General features: G+C 37.5%; 2 protein-coding genes and 1 long non-coding RNA gene across 4 annotated transcripts in view; 2 read left to right on the top strand and 1 right to left on the bottom strand.

The window, feature by feature from the left end:
• Window positions 1-5971: 5971 nt before the first annotated feature.
• On the top strand, window positions 5972-12488 carry rsph3 (radial spoke head 3). The gene is made up of 9 exons (XM_051875093.1): window positions 5972-6268; window positions 6605-6692; window positions 6898-7039; window positions 7321-7466; window positions 8860-9063; window positions 11222-11384; window positions 11527-11613; window positions 11765-11840; window positions 11969-12488. Exons 1-8 carry the CDS (start codon window positions 6156-6158, stop codon window positions 11818-11820), a joined length of 999 nt encoding a protein of 332 aa, XP_051731053.1. The 5' UTR covers window positions 5972-6155; the 3' UTR covers window positions 11821-11840; window positions 11969-12488.
• On the bottom strand, window positions 9103-16294 carry LOC127502285 (uncharacterized). Its single transcript, XR_007926809.1, has 3 exons — window positions 15724-16294; window positions 12514-15583; window positions 9103-10085 (listed from the first exon to the last, which is right to left on the bottom strand). It is a non-coding gene; the product is annotated as an uncharacterized LOC127502285 (long non-coding RNA).
• Window positions 15409-17830, top strand: part of ezrb (ezrin b) — a 29422-nt gene continuing 27000 nt past the window's right edge. The window contains exons 1-2 of one of the 2 annotated variants that reach the window (XM_051875087.1): window positions 15409-15556; window positions 17120-17195. In XM_051875087.1, coding sequence (XP_051731047.1) covers window positions 17184-17195 — 12 coding nt within the window. In that variant the 5' untranslated portion in view covers window positions 15409-15556; window positions 17120-17183. Of the gene's footprint in view, window positions 15557-15665; window positions 15689-17119; window positions 17196-17830 lie in introns of those variants that run through there. The other variant, XM_051875088.1, reaches the window with a different exon arrangement.

Genomic DNA, 17830 nt, shown 5'->3' on the forward strand with positions numbered 1-17830 from the left:
ATGGGTAACATTATTTGCTTACCCTCGTGTTGTTCCAAATTAATAATGTACTGCTCTTTTCCTCGCAATTATAATGAATGGTAAGAGACTTCCAGCTTCATAAAAGCAGCAAGTCTTTTTTTTGTGTGTGTGTGTGTGTGTGTGTGTGTGTGTGTGTGTGTGTGTGTGTGTGTGTGTGACGATATTTCCATAAAATTTGAATATAGCTTTGTTTGTCATTTTGCAGCTTCATGATATTAAAAAGAGTGGCCTGGATAAAAATTCAAAAATTGATCTTTAGTGTTCCACAAGAATAAAATCATACTGTTTGTGTTTGGAATGAAATGAGATTGAGTAAATGATGACAGAATTTTTATTTTTAGTTGAAATAATCCTTTTAGTCTTTGTTCCTTTGGTATACCAAAAGAAAAACATTAAAAGATGTTATAAGGAACTTACAGAAACCATGCTTTCATACATATGGCATTTTGAACGGCTCTGTTCCCCATCGTTAGCAAGGGGTTGCATAACATAGAAAACAAAATGTCAATGAGAACAGCGTGTTCTGCTTTGGAGAGGAAGTCAGCTATCATGTGGACTGATTTGGTTTTTCGCTGAATTTGGTCTGTCGTCTCTCATATCTATAGATATGCCCCTATTTCCTCCTCTTTCCCCCTTACTAAGAAACAGGCTGCAGTGTGTCAAATGTCACTATAGCGTAATGTGCATACGCTAATATTGGTTGGTATATGGGTATTGCTGGCAAATCTTCAAAAGATTCTTATCAAGACATAGAACATACTGTGCAAGCTGCATGCTTTTAAGCCTCAGGCTTTTAAGCAGCTTTTAAAGCATCATGCTCTGTATTTATATATAAATTAAAAGGTTTATAATGCTAATAATAAGAAGTTTCATAGCAATCAGCAAGTGAAGTAAACTTTTGTCTGACAAAGTGGAAATGCCAGGCAGGTTAAGACTTTGTTTTCAAAATTCACTATAAACTTGGCAATGCAAGCCACTAAACATTCATTAAAGACAAAGCAAGGGACAAATGTTACATAATGAAACTGTGAATAGTAGCATGTGTTCATGGACAGAAGTCTCTTAGTTACATAACACAGTGGTTGTCCCTCTGTTGCCATTGCTGTGTCCATTATACACTGATGAATGGGAACTTTATATAATGAATGTTTTAATGCTTAAAGTTAAATTAACAACCAATTAGTGACTATTCAGTGACACAAGTATTGGATTACCAGCAAATCTAAATAGGGAACAATGTTATTGAATTACTCAACAAAGCACATAAAAAAACCAGTGGACATAGTCTAAACAGGCAAACTTTAATAGCAATTACGATGACTGAAAAAAGATGCTCTAAAAATAAAATAAGTGACAAGTGCAGAAAACTCCTTCCATCGACTTTCATTCTGGCTGCGCTCTGGGTCACCACCATCTGGCCACTCCTCCCATCATCTCCTCCATGGCTGCTACCACCATCCACTCCCTGGTTTCTGCTGCCTACTCTTACCTGCCCTTCACCAGCTCCCACCCTCATTTCATCTATTACGGCGCGATGTCACACCTTTCCGAGAGGGGGCGTTATGACACAGTTATGTTCTGTTTGTAGTTTGTTTTCATTCATTGCTGTTGTCCTGCCTGTCAGTGTTTGTCATTAGTTACTATAGTTACTCATTTGATTAATCATTCTGTTCAGCTGTTACCTAATTAGTTCCCTTTGTTTCTTCTCAGTATATAAGCTCCCTTGTTTCAGTTCTCGTTAATGTTAGTTCTGAGTTTGGTTTAGGTTTTCTTTGTGTTAATAAAGTCTGTTTGAACTGATATTCTTTGGCACCATGCTTAGGAAACGTGACAATAGGTAGAAATATATGTTATAATAATATTCTAGAATACAACCAACAGGAACCCCAATACCTTGAAGTAATCAAGCTGTGGTAACCCATGATTGCTCAGTTCCTCTAAGTACATGTTTTTCTTAAAGAAATAGTTCACCAAACAATGACAATTATAACATCATTTACTCACCTTCATGTTGTTGCAAAGCCATTTTATGTTATTTTTTAACACAACATTTTTAAAGAATTGTTACACGGCTCTTGCCATACAATAGTGGGCTGTCAAGCTCCAAAAAGGTCAAAACAAAAACCATAAAAGTGGTCCACACTACTTTTTGCTAAGTTTTCTGAAGCCATAAAATAAAAAAATACCCTAGAAAATACTGTCTCTCTTATAAGAAAATACACTTATGTAATGAATATAGTCATGTGAACTTATTTGGGCTTTTTTTTATATTGGTGGGGATTTGGCTCTCTGTGAACCATTATTTTATGGAAAAACTTTATGCACGTTTACTTTTGTGCTCCACATATACATTTCTGGGTGAATTATTCATATAGTCCAGTGACAAAATATATGTAATTACTGTAGTTGATACAAACCCGATTCCAAAAAAGTTGGGACACTGTACAAATTGTGAATAAAAAAGGAATGCAATGATGTGGAAGTTTCAAATTTCAATATTTTATTCAGAATACAACATAGATTACATATCAAATGTTTAAACTGAGAAAATGTATCATTTTAAGGGAAAAATAAGTTGATTTTAAATTTCATGGCATCAACACATCTCAAAAAAGTTGGTACAAGGCCATGTTTACCACTGTGTGGCATCCCCTCTTCTTTTTTATAACAGTCTGCAAACGTCTGGGGACTGAGGAGACAAGTTGCTCAAGTTTAGGAATAGGAATGTTGTCCCATTCTTGTCTAATACAGGCTTCTAGTTGCTCAACTGTCTTAGGTCTTCTTTGTCGCATCTTCCTCTTTATGATGCGCCAAATGTTTTCTATGGGTGAAAGATCTGGACTGCAGGCTGGCCATTTCAGTACCCGGATCCTTCTTCTACGCAGCCATGATGTTGTAATTGATGCAGTATGTGGTCTGGCATTGTCATGTTGGAAAATGCAAGGTCTTCCCTGAAAGAGACAACGTCTGGATGGGAGCATATGTTGTTCTAGAACTTGGATATACCTTTCAGCATTGATGGTGCCTTTCCAGATGTGTAAGCTTCCCATGCCACATGCACTCATGCACTCATGCAACCCCATACCATCAGAGATGCAGGCTTCTGAACTGAGTGCTGATAACAACTTGGGTTGTCCTTGTCCTCTTTAGTCCGGATGACATGGCGTCCCAGTTTTCCAAAAAGAACTTCAAATTTTGATTCGTCTGACCACAGAACAGTTTTCCACTTTGCCACAGTCCATTTTAAATGAGCCTTGGCCCAGAGAAAACGCCTGCACTTCTGGATCATGTTTAGATATGGCTTCTTTTTTGACCTATAGAGTTTTAGCCGGCAACGACGAATGGCACGGTGGATTGTGTTCACCGACAATGTTTTCTGGAAGTATTCCTGAGCCCATGTTGTGATTTCCATTACAGTAGCATTCCTGTATGTGATGCAGTGCTGTCTAAGGGCCCGAAGATCACAGGCATCCAGTATGGTTTTCCGGCCTTGACCTTTACACACAGAGATTGTTCCAGATTCTCTGAATCTTTGGATGATATTATGCACTGTAGATGATGATAACTTCAAACTCTTTGCAATTTTTCTCTGAGAAACTCCTTTCTGATATTGCCTCACTATTTTTCGCCGCAGCATTGGGGGAATTGGTGATCCTCTGCCCATCTTGACTTCTGAGAGACACTGCCACTCTGAGAGGCTCTTTTTATACCCAATCATGTTGCCAATTGACCTAATAAGTTGCAAACTGGTCCTCCAGCTGTTCCTTATATGTACATTTAACTTTTCCGGCCTCTTATTGCTACCTGTCCCAACTTTTTTGGAATGTGTAGCTCTCATGAAATCCAAAATGAGCCAATATTTGGCATGACATTTCAAAATGTCTCACTTTCAACATTTGATATGTTATTTATATTCCATTGTGAATAAAATATAAGTTTATGAGATTTGTAAATTATTGCATTCCTTTTTTATTCACAATTTGTACAGTGTCCCAACTTTTTTGGAATCGGGTTTGTAAAAGGATTTGGACATAGAAGGCACAATATATATTATATTGTGCATAATATAAGTGTTTTAAAATGTCTGGTAGTGTTCTTTTAGACTATCAGGAAATTCACATATCCAGATCCAGTGTTGCGAAAAGTTACTTTTAAAAGTAATGCATTACAATATTGCATTACTGCCTTAAAAAGTAACTAATTGAATTACTTAGTTACTTTTTATGGAAAGTAATGGGTTACATTTATTTTGCGTTACTTTTTTTCACCTGGGCTTGGCTTGCTTGTACTTGAAGATTATTTTTTGGCAAATGTAAAAGCCCTTTCACACCAAAAGTGAAATGTATATGGGCTGAGGGTTCAGGCTGAAGGAAATGCAAATGCATGCCTGTATAGAGGGCACAGCTCAAACCTTTCAGATGTGCTGCCATTCTGGATTGAAGAAGAATAGGATGCAGGAGAAGAAAGCTCAACACTATTACTTCAACAATAAAAAAGAAACACTAATGTGATGTTTATTTAGCATATTTAAATAGTCCATTTCACTGTTTTTATTTATTTTGAGGAATAGTGAATCTGTTTTTGTGCAAGGGAGATGAAAAAATGCCTGCTCACAAGTCGTCAAGAACTTGTTTAGCAAAGTTCACATGCATGAAAAGCATGGCAATCAGTCCCCTTTGTTTTGTTTTTAGAAAAGTCAATTATTAAATTATACATCCACGGAAAAAGGCATGTTTCAGAATAATGCTTGATGAACGCACACTGCAATGCCTGTGCAGTGACTTATATGTTTGGCATGGTTTAACCATGGCCACCGTGTTGTTTACAATGAGAGCCCATGCCAGGTGTACAGTTGCGGTAAATTGATTTCTGTTAGCATCAGTCTCTTGTTTTTTCAGACACCCAAAACCACTTCCTTGCGTCACAAATTTCAATTTCTTAATTCAAAAACAATAACTGTAAGAAAAAAGAATCATTGATTTAGGATGTATAAAAATAATGCTAAACAAAGTGAGTTAAAATGAAAGTGAGACAAAACTTTTTAAGATTTCAAAGATGATAAAAAGAGTAAAAGCTCTGAATGTGTCAACATGTCCAAAGTACACAAGTGAAGGTGTCCCAGAAATCACAGTGTGAACTCCTTATCTAAACATTGCAGATGGGACCAACTGAAAGTTATAGAGGACTTTGAGCCATACAATTATTTGTTACAACATCAAAAAAGACATTAGTTTTTGCTAACATCTATAGATCTACATATATTCTGTGTAGTGCCTGCAATAGATTATATTCGCTATATTATAGCACCTGTAAATTAAACTTGGTCTTTTTCGTGTCAGCTTGAGTGCAGCTGCTCCATCTGTTCAGTTTTGTTCTCAGCAGGCAAAATCACTCAGTTTACCTGTCTCCATCTACTGGTTATTATGACGTTGTGCACATTTTCAGATCTGAATTATTAAACGGTTATTTTGATTTATTTTACCCTCTGGCAAAGCTTTATTAATTATTACACTTATAGTTTGGTAAGCATTTATTACAACTTCTTTAGTGATCAGTTTAAAAGAAGCTTAGATGTTTTTTTTGTTTGTTTTTTTCATCATAAAGTGAATCAAGACAACAACACGATGATACATTTTCAGTTTATTCAGTTTCAGTATGAGTTTGTCAATAAATAGTTCGTTGTTTTACAGTGTTATGGGATAATTTTTAATTAACTTTTGCTCTTTATGCAAATATGCTTTATAAATAAAGGTGACTTGACTTGATGTGTCCTGTTGCTTTGTATTTGTTTTTTTCTATTTAGGCTACTTATAGCATATGCTGTATATATATATATATATATATATATATATATATAATTTTAATAATTACTACAACTACGTACAGTAAACTTGATATTACTGTTCAAAACATCAGAAATGTGAACGTATATGACACATACTGGGTTGCATAATAATTAAAAAAAAGATTAACCGAGCCGGAAGTAAACAAAGTGGACCGCTGTTGGATACAGTTGCCACGGTAACACTAACAACAACTGTAGCAGCAACAGATGCCAGTCCAGCTCTCAACAACCAAAAGTTAATGATTTCAGCCTTCAGACACACTTTTGATATCACAATTAAAAGGAAAAAATGGCATCTAATTTACAGGCACAACACGAGACGCAGAGCGGAGTTTACACGTTTTCCAGCCGTCCGCGTGCGGTTCCCAACCGCCCCAAATACAGACAAACCGATCCGCTGCTGTGAGTCATACACCACTTCTCACTTCAACTTTTCATTTTGCCAATTTATTAATCTAAACACGTTAAATGTCATAGATATATTTAAGTATTTAAGATTTCCCTACATGTTGTGACGATAAAACTTGCCGAGAATTTATTTTTCAATTTCAATTTATTTTTTCCCACTCTGATGGTCCTGTGATGTGCGCGCGCACACACACACACACACACACACCTTCTTATCTCTCTCAATCTCTCTCTCGCTCTCTCTCTCTCTCTCTCTATCTATCTATCTATATATATATATATATTTTTTTTTCTCTCTCTCTCTCTCTCTCTCTTCACTGTATGATGCAGAAATGAAGAACAGAGCAGTTATGGAAATATCATGTATGACCGACGTGTTGTCAGAGGAAATACATATGCTCAACATATCCTACCCATTGTGAGTATTAATGCAGAAAGGTTAGAAATCTCTCTTATAAGCATAATGTAAAAATACCAGAGAGTAAAAAACAGCCTAAAAAGCTCATTACTATTATGAACCATAGCACAATGTATGTTCATATGGTACTGTGCCCAATTGATGAATGATGAGAGCACAATTAATGAATGAATAGAATATAAAAGAATATAAATGTGTTTAACAGACATCTCAGCCCGATCCAGTTGAGATCCTGAGACAGCAGGAGGCCAGAAGAAGAGCTATGTCCAGAAAACGGCTGAAGGAGCAGTTTGGCCTGAAAACACCAGAACCACTAGAGGGCAGAAAGAACATAGATTTGCAGACAGGTAGCGAATGATTTTGCACAATAAACGCAGGGCTTAATGTCGGAGCCCAATGTTGAGCTCTGGTGCTCATGAGAGACCCGGGATCAAGTCTGGCCCAGGTCATGTTCTCATGTTCCCCTATTTTTTTTTATCTATCAATAACATCTGGCATAAAGCTACCCCAAAATAACCTAGGTTTACTTTCATTGTGTTACAAGTGTAAATCTCAGAATAGACATGCATCTTAACACATGTAAGCCCAGAAATCAAGTCATAAAATCTGTTTGATGTGTTTTTTTTAGAGATGTATCTGGAAGAGCTGAGCGATCGTATAGAGGAAGTCAGCGTGGAATGCCAAACAGACATGTTCCTGGACAAACCAGACACTCCCCTCTTCGTCCCAGCCAAAACTGGACGAGATGCAGCCACACAGATAGAAGAGGGAGAGGTGCAGTATAGATGCTGTCAATTGGCTGTTTTTGGATGCTTTTTTCTTCTATCCGCTCGTTAAATCTGACATCACGTGTCACCAGGGTCCAAACGCTTTATCAGATGCCAAAGCAAACAAATGGTACTTATATACACTCATGGTGTGCTGAAAAACTACGGAAAAATCATGATCCTAACCATTGTCTCCATATTGAAATCTCAGATGGCCAGACAGTGAGTCATCTTTCATGAAACGTTAAAATATTGGTCTCTGAGACACTGTGAGCTCAGAGCAAGCGTGCCGCACATGGCCAAAGCATTTTTATCGCCCCCTGAGGCCTGCTGCATAAAGCCGGTTTCAGGTTTATACCGAGCGTTGTGAGCCTGTTGAACCTGTTCTAAACCAGGTTTTGTCAACTAAACCAACTCTGAAACTCAGATTTTGTTCAACTAGCTTAATGCAATAGGCCTCTGGTGGCTGGCTGCAGTATAGGTCATAAACCCCGCCCTCTCCATGTAATTAAATGGGACGCGAGCCAAACTAAAAAATCCAATTACACTTCAAATAATTTTTTTCCAGTTTCTGTCATTTTAGGCAGTTCTTGTCACGCTGACATATGTTCAACTGTTCGTTTTTCCAGTAAGTTTGGTTTTAGTAAGTTATTTGATGCTATAAAAACAGGGTGTAACGTCATGATTGACAGCTGTGCTTGCGGTTGATTCTGCGGGAGTGGGAGTATGGCCGGGACCTTAATACCACGGCTCCACCTCAGGATCACTACTGTGCAGACTCAGACTCCAAATGATGTAACTGGCGCAAGATTTCGTCGGTTATTTCTGATATTTTTTGGCTTCATTTTTCTATAGTGGAAGGAAGTGGAGGCACGTCATCCATTTTTTTTTTTTTTTTTACAGTCTATAGCCCAGAGACTGTAGTGTACAGTGTGACTCATGAGTTTATAAAAGCTTATCTTAAATGTGTAAAATGAATAAATAGTGCTCATAAACAGATGTTGAGCTCACAGCTCACTTGAAACAAGTGGAGGGATGGATTTCATCAAAAATATCTTAATTTGTGTTCCGAAGATGAACAAAGGTCTTACAGGTTTGGAACAACGTGAGGGTGAGTAATTAATAACAGAAATTTCATTTTTGGGTGAACTAACCCTTTAAAAAGCAGATTATCTGTCTGTTCTCACTTCCTCTGCATTTTTTACCCAAATCTCTGCTCATCAACGCTGTATTGCTGTTTCATTCAGTAAAATAAATCAATGCCTTATATAATCAAATTAATACAATCTGTAAATGATTCATGCAGATGACAGTTTGAGGGAAAACGTTGCATTTAACATCTCTAAATCTGCCGATCATTTCCCAGTGGTAAGACTTGCATTTGTTTGTCTTGTCTGCAGCTGTTTGATTTTGATGTGGAGGTCCAGCCCGTGCTGCAGGTGTTGGTGGGGAAGACAATAGAGCAGGCGTTGCTGGAAGTGCTGGAGGAGGAGGAGCTGGCCAACCTGAGGGCCCAGCAGCAGACATTCAAGGAGATCCGTGACGCTGAGCTGGTGGAGGTGCAGAGGCTAGAGGAGAGGGAACGCCGTCTCCGTGTGGAGAAGGTTAGAATCACTACAACCAATACACAACATGATGCTCAGCCAAAAACTATCAAGGTTGTTGTTTTATTAAATCAGAGGTAAAGACTATGGCAACAGAGAAACAGGACACAAAACAATTTTGTTGTCTGGAAATAACGGCACAACAGGGGTTTTCATAGTTTCATAGTTCCTAGAACTTTGCTGAAGTACCCGGATTTTGGCGTGTTCGCACCGCAGGAACTAGGAACAATTTTAGTTCTAGGAACTCCTTTTGGGGGGAACTAAATTAGCTTAAACTTCAGAGTAGGTTCTAAACCAGGACTATAGGAACTATCAGTGACGTGAGTGTATGTTTATTGGTCAAACGCATGTCAAACACCGGCACCTGGCATTTTTAAAAAGTCTCATAGCCCAACTTTTTACTCTTTCAGTCGCGTAAATTATGCGTTTACATTCCATCTCCGTTATCACGAAACCCACGACACACAACAAACACAGCTCCGATCACAGCATCCTCCATTAACCAGTTTTTAAACCGTTTGTAAATATCGCACTTAAAGACGCCACTGTCGGCTGCTTCAGAGTTCCTATTCCCGGTGCGAATGCAACCAGGAACATGGCCCGGGGGAGAAATCCTAGTGGCTAGTTCCTATAACTGAGTTCCTAGAACTATTCAGTGTGAAAGCCCCTAATTTGGTGGCTGGTGGTTAAACTGCTGGTGGTTAAAAGTTCAGTGGATAGGTGCATTGTGGCCTGAACTAGACTTTATATTACTCCAATTAAAGGGATAGTTCACCCAAAAATGAAAATTCTGTCATTACTCACCCTCATGTTGTTCCAAACCCGTAAAGGCAGGAACACACCAAGCCGGGCAGTTTTTGTTCGTCGGCCGACTAAGTTTTCTCAGTGTGTTCCGCACAGTCAGCTGAAGTTGGTTCTCGTTGGCTTTTTTTCGGCCGATTCGACATGTTGAATCGGGCGTCGGAGCTCGTTGGTCCGTTGGGCCATCTGATCATTCTGATTGGCTGCTCAGCTACTGCCACCTGCTGGTACAGAAAGTCATTTCATCTTACACAGGCGCAGAACGGACGTGCTACTTGGCCGTCGGCTGTCGGCTGTTTCTGAAGATAAACAGATTGAATTTAGGCTTATATTCACATGTAAACATTCATCAACTCACACATCAGTTGTGGTAAACGGAAGCTCAAGCATGTTTGCTTGACGCGTGCGAGTACCAATGAGGTTCATTCTCGTGTGTTACGCAGCACGTTTGAGCTTCCGGAAGAGGTTTGTTCTCGCACGTCAATCAGGTTCGGTTGAGCTTCTGTTTATGTTTGCTGATCAATGTTAATGTGTGAATAAAAGCCTAAATTCAATCTGTTCATTGTATAAAGTGATCGTGCCTCTTCAGAAAATTTTAACTAAACCACTCAATTCATATGGATTAGTTTTACCATCTCTTTATGAACTTTTTGAAGGATCAAAGTTCCAATTGGGTAGGCTTTCTATGGAAGGACAGAAAGCTCTCAGATTTCATCAAAAAGATTTTTGTTCCGAAGATGAACGAAAGTCTTATGGGTTTGGAATGACATGAGGGTGAGTAATTAATGACAATTTTTTGGGGTGAACTAACCCTTTAAGTGTGAAGTATTTGTTCCAGTAAAGTGCATATTTCATTAGGTGATATAATGGTAATACACCAATCTACTTGAACTCCCAAAATCTCCTCCTTACCTTAAAATGTACTAAAAACAACCATTATAATACAGGTGGCAAAATAGAAAGCCATGACCAATACTCACATATAGACAGTGCACAATGTCAAAACACCATCAGAGTAAAGGCCCGTTCACACCAAGAACGATAACTATAAAGACAACTATAACGATATTAGTGTCCACACCTGCGGATGATATAATTCTGTTTATTCTAAAGTGCGCACTGCTATGTCATGTCGTCTGCCACTTTAAATTCTTGAGCTCTTTAAAGCAGGATGGATTCTGATTGGTTATCGTTCAACTGGAAAAGAATCTAAGCAGCACTGTACTGCATACTGTACCAAAACATCTTAAAATTATATGTGAACAAGCAATGCTGACAGCAATCTCACGGGGTTAAAGTATATTTTCTGAGTGGTAATGCTTCTCATGTATTTTCAATGTATTTTAATGCAATGCAGGAGAACCGGATAAAGCAGCAGAAGGCAGTACTGGAAAAAGAGAAGGAGACAGCAGATAAAATTGCTGCGAGAGCATTTGCTCAACAGTACTTGTCTGACTTGTTGCCCTCAGTTTATTCCAATCTGAGGGATTGTGGCTACTTCTATGACCCTGTGCAGAGAGGCAAGTGTCCCAGCATGTGTGCATGAAAAGCAGAGAAACTGAATTAATCTCTGTATTAAATCATCTTTAGATCTTTAATGAATTAATACATGAATAGCCAGTATACTGTCTAGTGAATAAAAGTTCATTATCTCTGCTCCAGATATAGAGACCGAATTCCTCCCTTGGCTGATGCAAGAGGTCAGCAATGCTTTAGAACAGAAATATGTAGCAAGAACAGTGCTTGACAGTGAGTGTTTTTTTTTTTACTTTTTTTGGTGACTTAATACATAACACTGACTTTGGGATTAATCTATCAAGTCTGTTGTTGTCTTGTTGAGACAGATTAGGCAGTGATAACAGTATTTTGGGCATAATTTGCATATCTTGTTCATCCACAGTGCTCATTCAAGACGTCACTAACCAAAGATTTGAGGCCTTTCAGGTGCAAGAATAAACTCCTTTATGCGATAAGAGGTAAACCCGATCAAACATTTAATCACTTTAACATATCTGTAAAATAAAAATCTGTTTTTTTTTTTAAATATTAGTTTAATTAATAGTTGAGGTGAAGAGTTAACCTTTATAGTCTATTCTCATTTCAGGTCATACCAGGAAACCAGAAAGATGCTGGAAAATATTCAAGGGTTCACGCATTCTTTATAAAAATCGAATTAATTTTCATATTATTATAAATATATTATTCATATATTATCTGAATAAAATTGCGAAAAGATTGCAAAATATGTTATTTTTATATCGCTATGTTACTATGTACAAGAACTGCGCTTTGAACTGCATTTCAAGAACAACACTGTAGGAGGCGCTGCGGAGTCAAAAATACTGGCCATTACTCAAGCTAATAAAAATCTTGGCCACATTACTGCTGTAATGCAGCAGGTGTATTGTATGGAAAACTTGTGACCGACTCTAGTTAATATTTAGAGCTTGTAAAAGCAGCATTATTTGAAGAATATATTAATGGTTCGTTTTCATGGCCTCCCCAAATGTTGTACAGAGGAGTTGTCCTCAAAACACTGACCATGATACTGTACTGAGATGATGTCAGTCCTTGTTACGACTTCATAAACTTTATTAACTATATAAAAAGAATTTTCAGCGGAATGACTATTTCCCTTTTTCCGCCTACCTGTCTCGCCTGGACCTTTGACTAAACACCGTGACGTGATCTGTTCGACGGTTCCGCTTCAGATTTCATTCACCTCGCCTATATACTGCTCTATTTTAATCCTGCTTCTCCATTGGTCAACTCCCACATATGACCACACCCATTAGGTGCACCGAAGTTTCACTTCCGTCGGTGCAGCTCTGGCAACACAAATAGAAACAGGCGTGTTGATGTAAAGAAGTTGTTAAGGAAAGACCTCTGAGTCACAGTCACAGTGTACTTACTTATTCAGAACTGACGTAAATGTTTGAATGACCTAATTACTATTGTTCATCATTCAAACATATGAGGTTTTATTACAAAGTGAACACGACATAAAAGCAGAAACATGGGCAAAAGCTCCATCTATTCTAGACTAAATACTTTCTATAGAACTCTCTCTCTCTCTCTCTCTCTCTCTCTCTCTCAGATAAGCGATTACCTTTAATAATTCAACAGTTTGCACTAGTCATCTGAATGAAAGTGCTGACTAAGGTTTTCCTCATGTTACGCATACATTTTTTCATCTTGTTGTGAAATTAGTGAGCACAGGTGCAGTAATGACTAAAATAATGCCCCATCCTTTTCACATTGAGATGTAGTCTGTAGTTATGTAATGACTGTAATAATGGGTCTCTCTACTGAATCACCGATCAAATTACCAGTTTATCATTATTGAGGTTAAAGCAGCAGGAAACAGGTTTATTTAATTTAAAGATGACATCATACACGTTTTTTTTTTTTTTTTTTCTTATTTTGTTCTCTTTAATTTAGTCTCTTAAGTATAAGTAAGCACATACTCATATATGTCTCTTGTCAGACAAGCAAAAACGTCATTATATATATATATATATATAATTGTTATTATTATTATAAATGGGCTAATAAAAAGCTCATGGATCAAATATTAGAAAAGTGCAAATGTTTGAGTGATATAAGGGGAATACAGCATGATAACACAGAGCACTTGAAGAGCAGAATCAAGTAATGATTTTTTTTCTTTCTTTTTTTTTCTTTCAGCTGTCCTAGATAGCACATGAAATTAGAGTATGAGAGTATAACCCACATTTTTTAATTTGTGCTCAACATTCTCAGGTTGGGTAAAGTGAAATGTGTATGTGTGAATATGTGTTGGTTCATTAGTTTTCTTGAATGAGTATACTATACAGGCATAGCAATATGTTGTATAGGCTAAACCAGGGGTGTCCAGTCCTGCTCCTGTAGGGCCACTGTCCTGCAAAGTTTAGCTCAAACCCCAATTAAACACACCTGAACCAGCTAATCAAGGTCTTACTAGGCATACTAGAAACTTCCAGGCAGGTGTGTTGGAGCTAAACTCTGCAGGACAGTGCACTGTAAAAAAAATGAACGTGATTTTAACGTTAAAATATTGTAAAAATGCTACGGAAAAAAATTGTAAAAAGGTTAACAGTACGTTCCCGTACTATATACAGGGAAAAACTGTAAAAGCTCTTACCAGATATTTTATGTAATTTTCACAGTAAAATGCTGTAAATTTTTACAATTTTTAGAAGTAAAAAAGAACAAATCAATGTATAATTTACAGTCAAAAACTGTAAACTGATATTCCCACAATTCCCTGTGTGACACTCCACATTTGAAAGTATTTTGTTTAAAAAAATCATGTTTCTTAATAGTTTTTGTTATCAGTTATGTACATTAGGGTTTTATGTTACATCTTCTGTTGTTTAATGAATGTTTATTGCATTATGTAAGTGTTGTGGGTTACCATGATGGTGTTTTGCGTTTGCGTCAATGACTCTTTGCACCTTCTTTATATTAGTATATAATTCAGCTCATGGAAAAGCTACTTGTTATGAACACTGATTCTTCATGTGGCTTTCTCTTTTACCACCTGTATTATTATGGTGGTGTCAGTATATGTTAAAGGTGCAAAACAGATTTTAGTAGTAGTGTGCATTGTTGAATTTACTGGTTTACATTCAAATTTTCTTGTTTGTAAATTACAGTTTTATACTGTAAAATTTACAGTTTGTTCTGTAAATGTGTTTACAGTTTTTCTGTATTTTTTACAAAATTATTCTGGCAACCACAGCTGCCAAAATTATTTTGTAAAAACTACGGAATATTTTTTACAGTGTGGCCATCCAGGACCGAGTTTGGACACCCCGGGGCTAAACCAATGCATCGTTATTAAACCGATGACACAAAATCTTCACAATATATAAAAACTTGATTTCCTGAAAAGCTTGCCATAGTAGGCTATAAAACTATTGATGTCGGCAATATTTCCCACATATTACAGTTCCTGTATTTTATGTTACTTTAATTTTACTGACAGATAAATAGATCCTAACACCCTTTTCTTCCAACACGGTTTGTTGAAGCATTCTGGGTTTTTAGGTTTATTATGTGTGGGTTTGGAAATTGCCTTCATGGGCAGTAAAGAAAATATCACAATCAATCAAAAGATGTTTACATTATGTAGCCTAAGGTATTTAGGCCTACCTGTACGCTACTAATAGGCATTTACACTACCGGAAAAAATGAAATCATATTCATTGACAAATGTGAGATATGAGTCTATCTGAGTCTTCTATTACCTGCAAAATCACATTATCGTAGCAGGCTACTTGGACAGTGCCACATTGTTTTACCACTTTATAATATTTCTGAATGCTGCACTTCAGTTTGCAGGGCACCTGTTCCTAGTACCTAAATACTGTACATTATTCTGTCTTTGAAATAATTTTTCACGTAAACTTCAGTCATTCAGCTTCCATGATGTGAAAGGTTTTAAAAAAGGTTTAAGAAAGGTTTTTGTCTTGGTCTTGAGCATGGCGCGCTACTCATCGTGTCCTCTGCTGTGGGCGTCGCGCTCGCGCTGCAGCATGTCTCAAACAGGAACTGGAGTCGCTGTCATTCAGCCGCGCGCACAAAGGTGAGCGCACCGTCAGCCATATTACCACCGCCGGACTCTGTGCTCATTTCCTCGGAGGGAGGGGAATTTTCGGCCGAAGCTGGACTGAATTTACCGACTCTGGTAAGAGTTGCTCCGATCGATTATCGTCTGGGTCAAAGAACACAACACAGTTAACGTAATGCGTCTATCATTCATTCGTTTCTCTTTGTACTGACGCCACCCAGGTCAAAGAGAAATCTCCACCAACAACAGGTGCTGCTCTGATTATGAGATAGTGTGTATCTTACCATAATGATGGGGTGTTTGTTTTGTAAGTCATGAAAAGGAAAAAACAAAGCTTTCCTCTTTTGAAGACGAACCGTTACCATGCGTACTAAACTGTTTAGATAGTGAGTGATACGCTTGGCAACCGAGAAACGCGCGGTTTTTACTTCCATTTACGTTAGTCAAATATCGAAATCGGCTGATTTTCATTACGTTCGATTCCGTTAACGGTTGTCAAACGTGCATTCTTCTGCTTGTGCGACTGGAACACCGCACTTAAAAACTCAGTGTTTCCTGCACTATTCATCAGCACCGCAACAACGTCTATCTTTGGTGTAACCCGAATCCCGAACGAATGACTCTTATGAGCCAGTTCCTTTTAGTGAATCCAAAACATACCTAAATGTAGTCAGGTCACCAAATGAATGATTCTAATGAGCCGGTTGTTTTTAGTGAGTCAATATCAGTGTGAGCAGCACATTGCTTCCCGAAAAAAAATATTCTCATGAACTGGATATTTATTAGTACACGAAAACACAGTCGTAGATGTTACTGAATTAATCTGACTCACTTACTGAACTGCCGACTCGTGAACCGAAACTGTTAGGCTAGTATGCTATGTTGTAGCCTACAGTGTAGATACTGACTGGTTGTTAATATGATAAATATTTTGTTGGTATCAGTGGTATTTTATAAACGTGAATGGAAATATTTTACCACATTGTTTTGTAAATACATTCTTAAAAATAAATGTTCCAAAAGGGCGTTTTCCAGGGTTCCCCAAATAACCTTTCAGTGAACAGTTATTAAAGGAGTCATTTTCTTCCACTATAAAGAACGTATTGTGCAATTAAAAGGTTCCATGGAAGTAAAAGGTTCTTCTTGGAACCATAGATGCCAATAAAGAACCTTTATTTTTAAGAGTGTACATATATATAATGAAAAGCAATTCAATGTGTAAGCATACTTGATAAGTAAACTGTATACAATATATTTCTGATTTGCCATAGCCTATCTTTTCTTGTGAAAATATAATCATTTAGACAGACAGCTGAGGGCAGCAAATGCGATAAGTCTTTCTGTATGTATATGTATGTATGAATCTCTGGAGTAGCTCGCATGACTCTGGTACCGCTACATTTTATAACCGAATATTTGGCTGCATTCCCTATTAAGGGTTGATCTTTGGGAAACAGAGACTGGAGCAAATATTTGCAAAATGGGGTGGGAACTTTAAGGCGGTCTTACCTCTTTTGGGTGAGGCTGTGACAGTCTGAGTTCCAGTTTTTAATCGTGATTCATTTGGCTTTACATAGAGTGCGTCAGGGTTTATTCTCACCCATGTTTAAATGACAGACAGAATGTTTGTGAGTCATTCTCAATAGCACTGCTCAAACGTTTCCCATCTTTCTGCTTCAGAGGGAGGCTCCGTGGAAACTCACATTATTCTGACGCTTTGACGAGATCTACAACAAGATTCAAAATGCCTAAACCTGTAAGTATTCTTCAAGGCTTATTCTTATTGCTAAAATGTTTGTTTGTAAAGAAGGTCTGAGTGTTTAGAGTCGCTTCAACTTCTGTTCAGTGTTTTGAAATATTCTGGACTATATGTTGTCTGATAGAAAACCTGTATCTTGACTTTGTATTTTAACTATATACGGAATTAGAGTCTAGTTCTTAAATATTATACATTCAAACCGTTGTAGTTTCTAAATGTTGGGAATTTATCTATAAACCTTTTCAGTTTGTGTGAGTTTTTGTTAATTCTGTCAGAGGCATTTGTTTCAAGGCATAGTTTATAAGGCTTTTGGATCATTTATACCTGCTTTTGGCTTGTTTATCTTTAACTGGCTTGTTTATCTCTAACAAAATTATAATACTGAGAATGTTGACTTTTTGTGTAAGTTAAAATGTTTGAAACAAACACGATATTGAATTAGCTTATAAACACTTAAAACAGCAAGTGAAGCTTGAAGCATGTCAGTTTGTTTAAGATGGTAACAGTGTTGTCAGGAAGAGTTCAGAGGAAATGATATCATCATGCTGCTTCTCATTCATCCTTGGCCCTCAGCACTGCCTACTGATACTCTGAATACAGAGGCTTGTTCTTGGTGCCATCATGAGTTTGGA

Source organism: Ctenopharyngodon idella, chromosome 20 (genome assembly GCF_019924925.1).
Source record: "Ctenopharyngodon idella isolate HZGC_01 chromosome 20, HZGC01, whole genome shotgun sequence".
NCBI classification, from domain to species: Eukaryota; Metazoa; Chordata; class Actinopteri; order Cypriniformes; family Xenocyprididae; genus Ctenopharyngodon; species Ctenopharyngodon idella.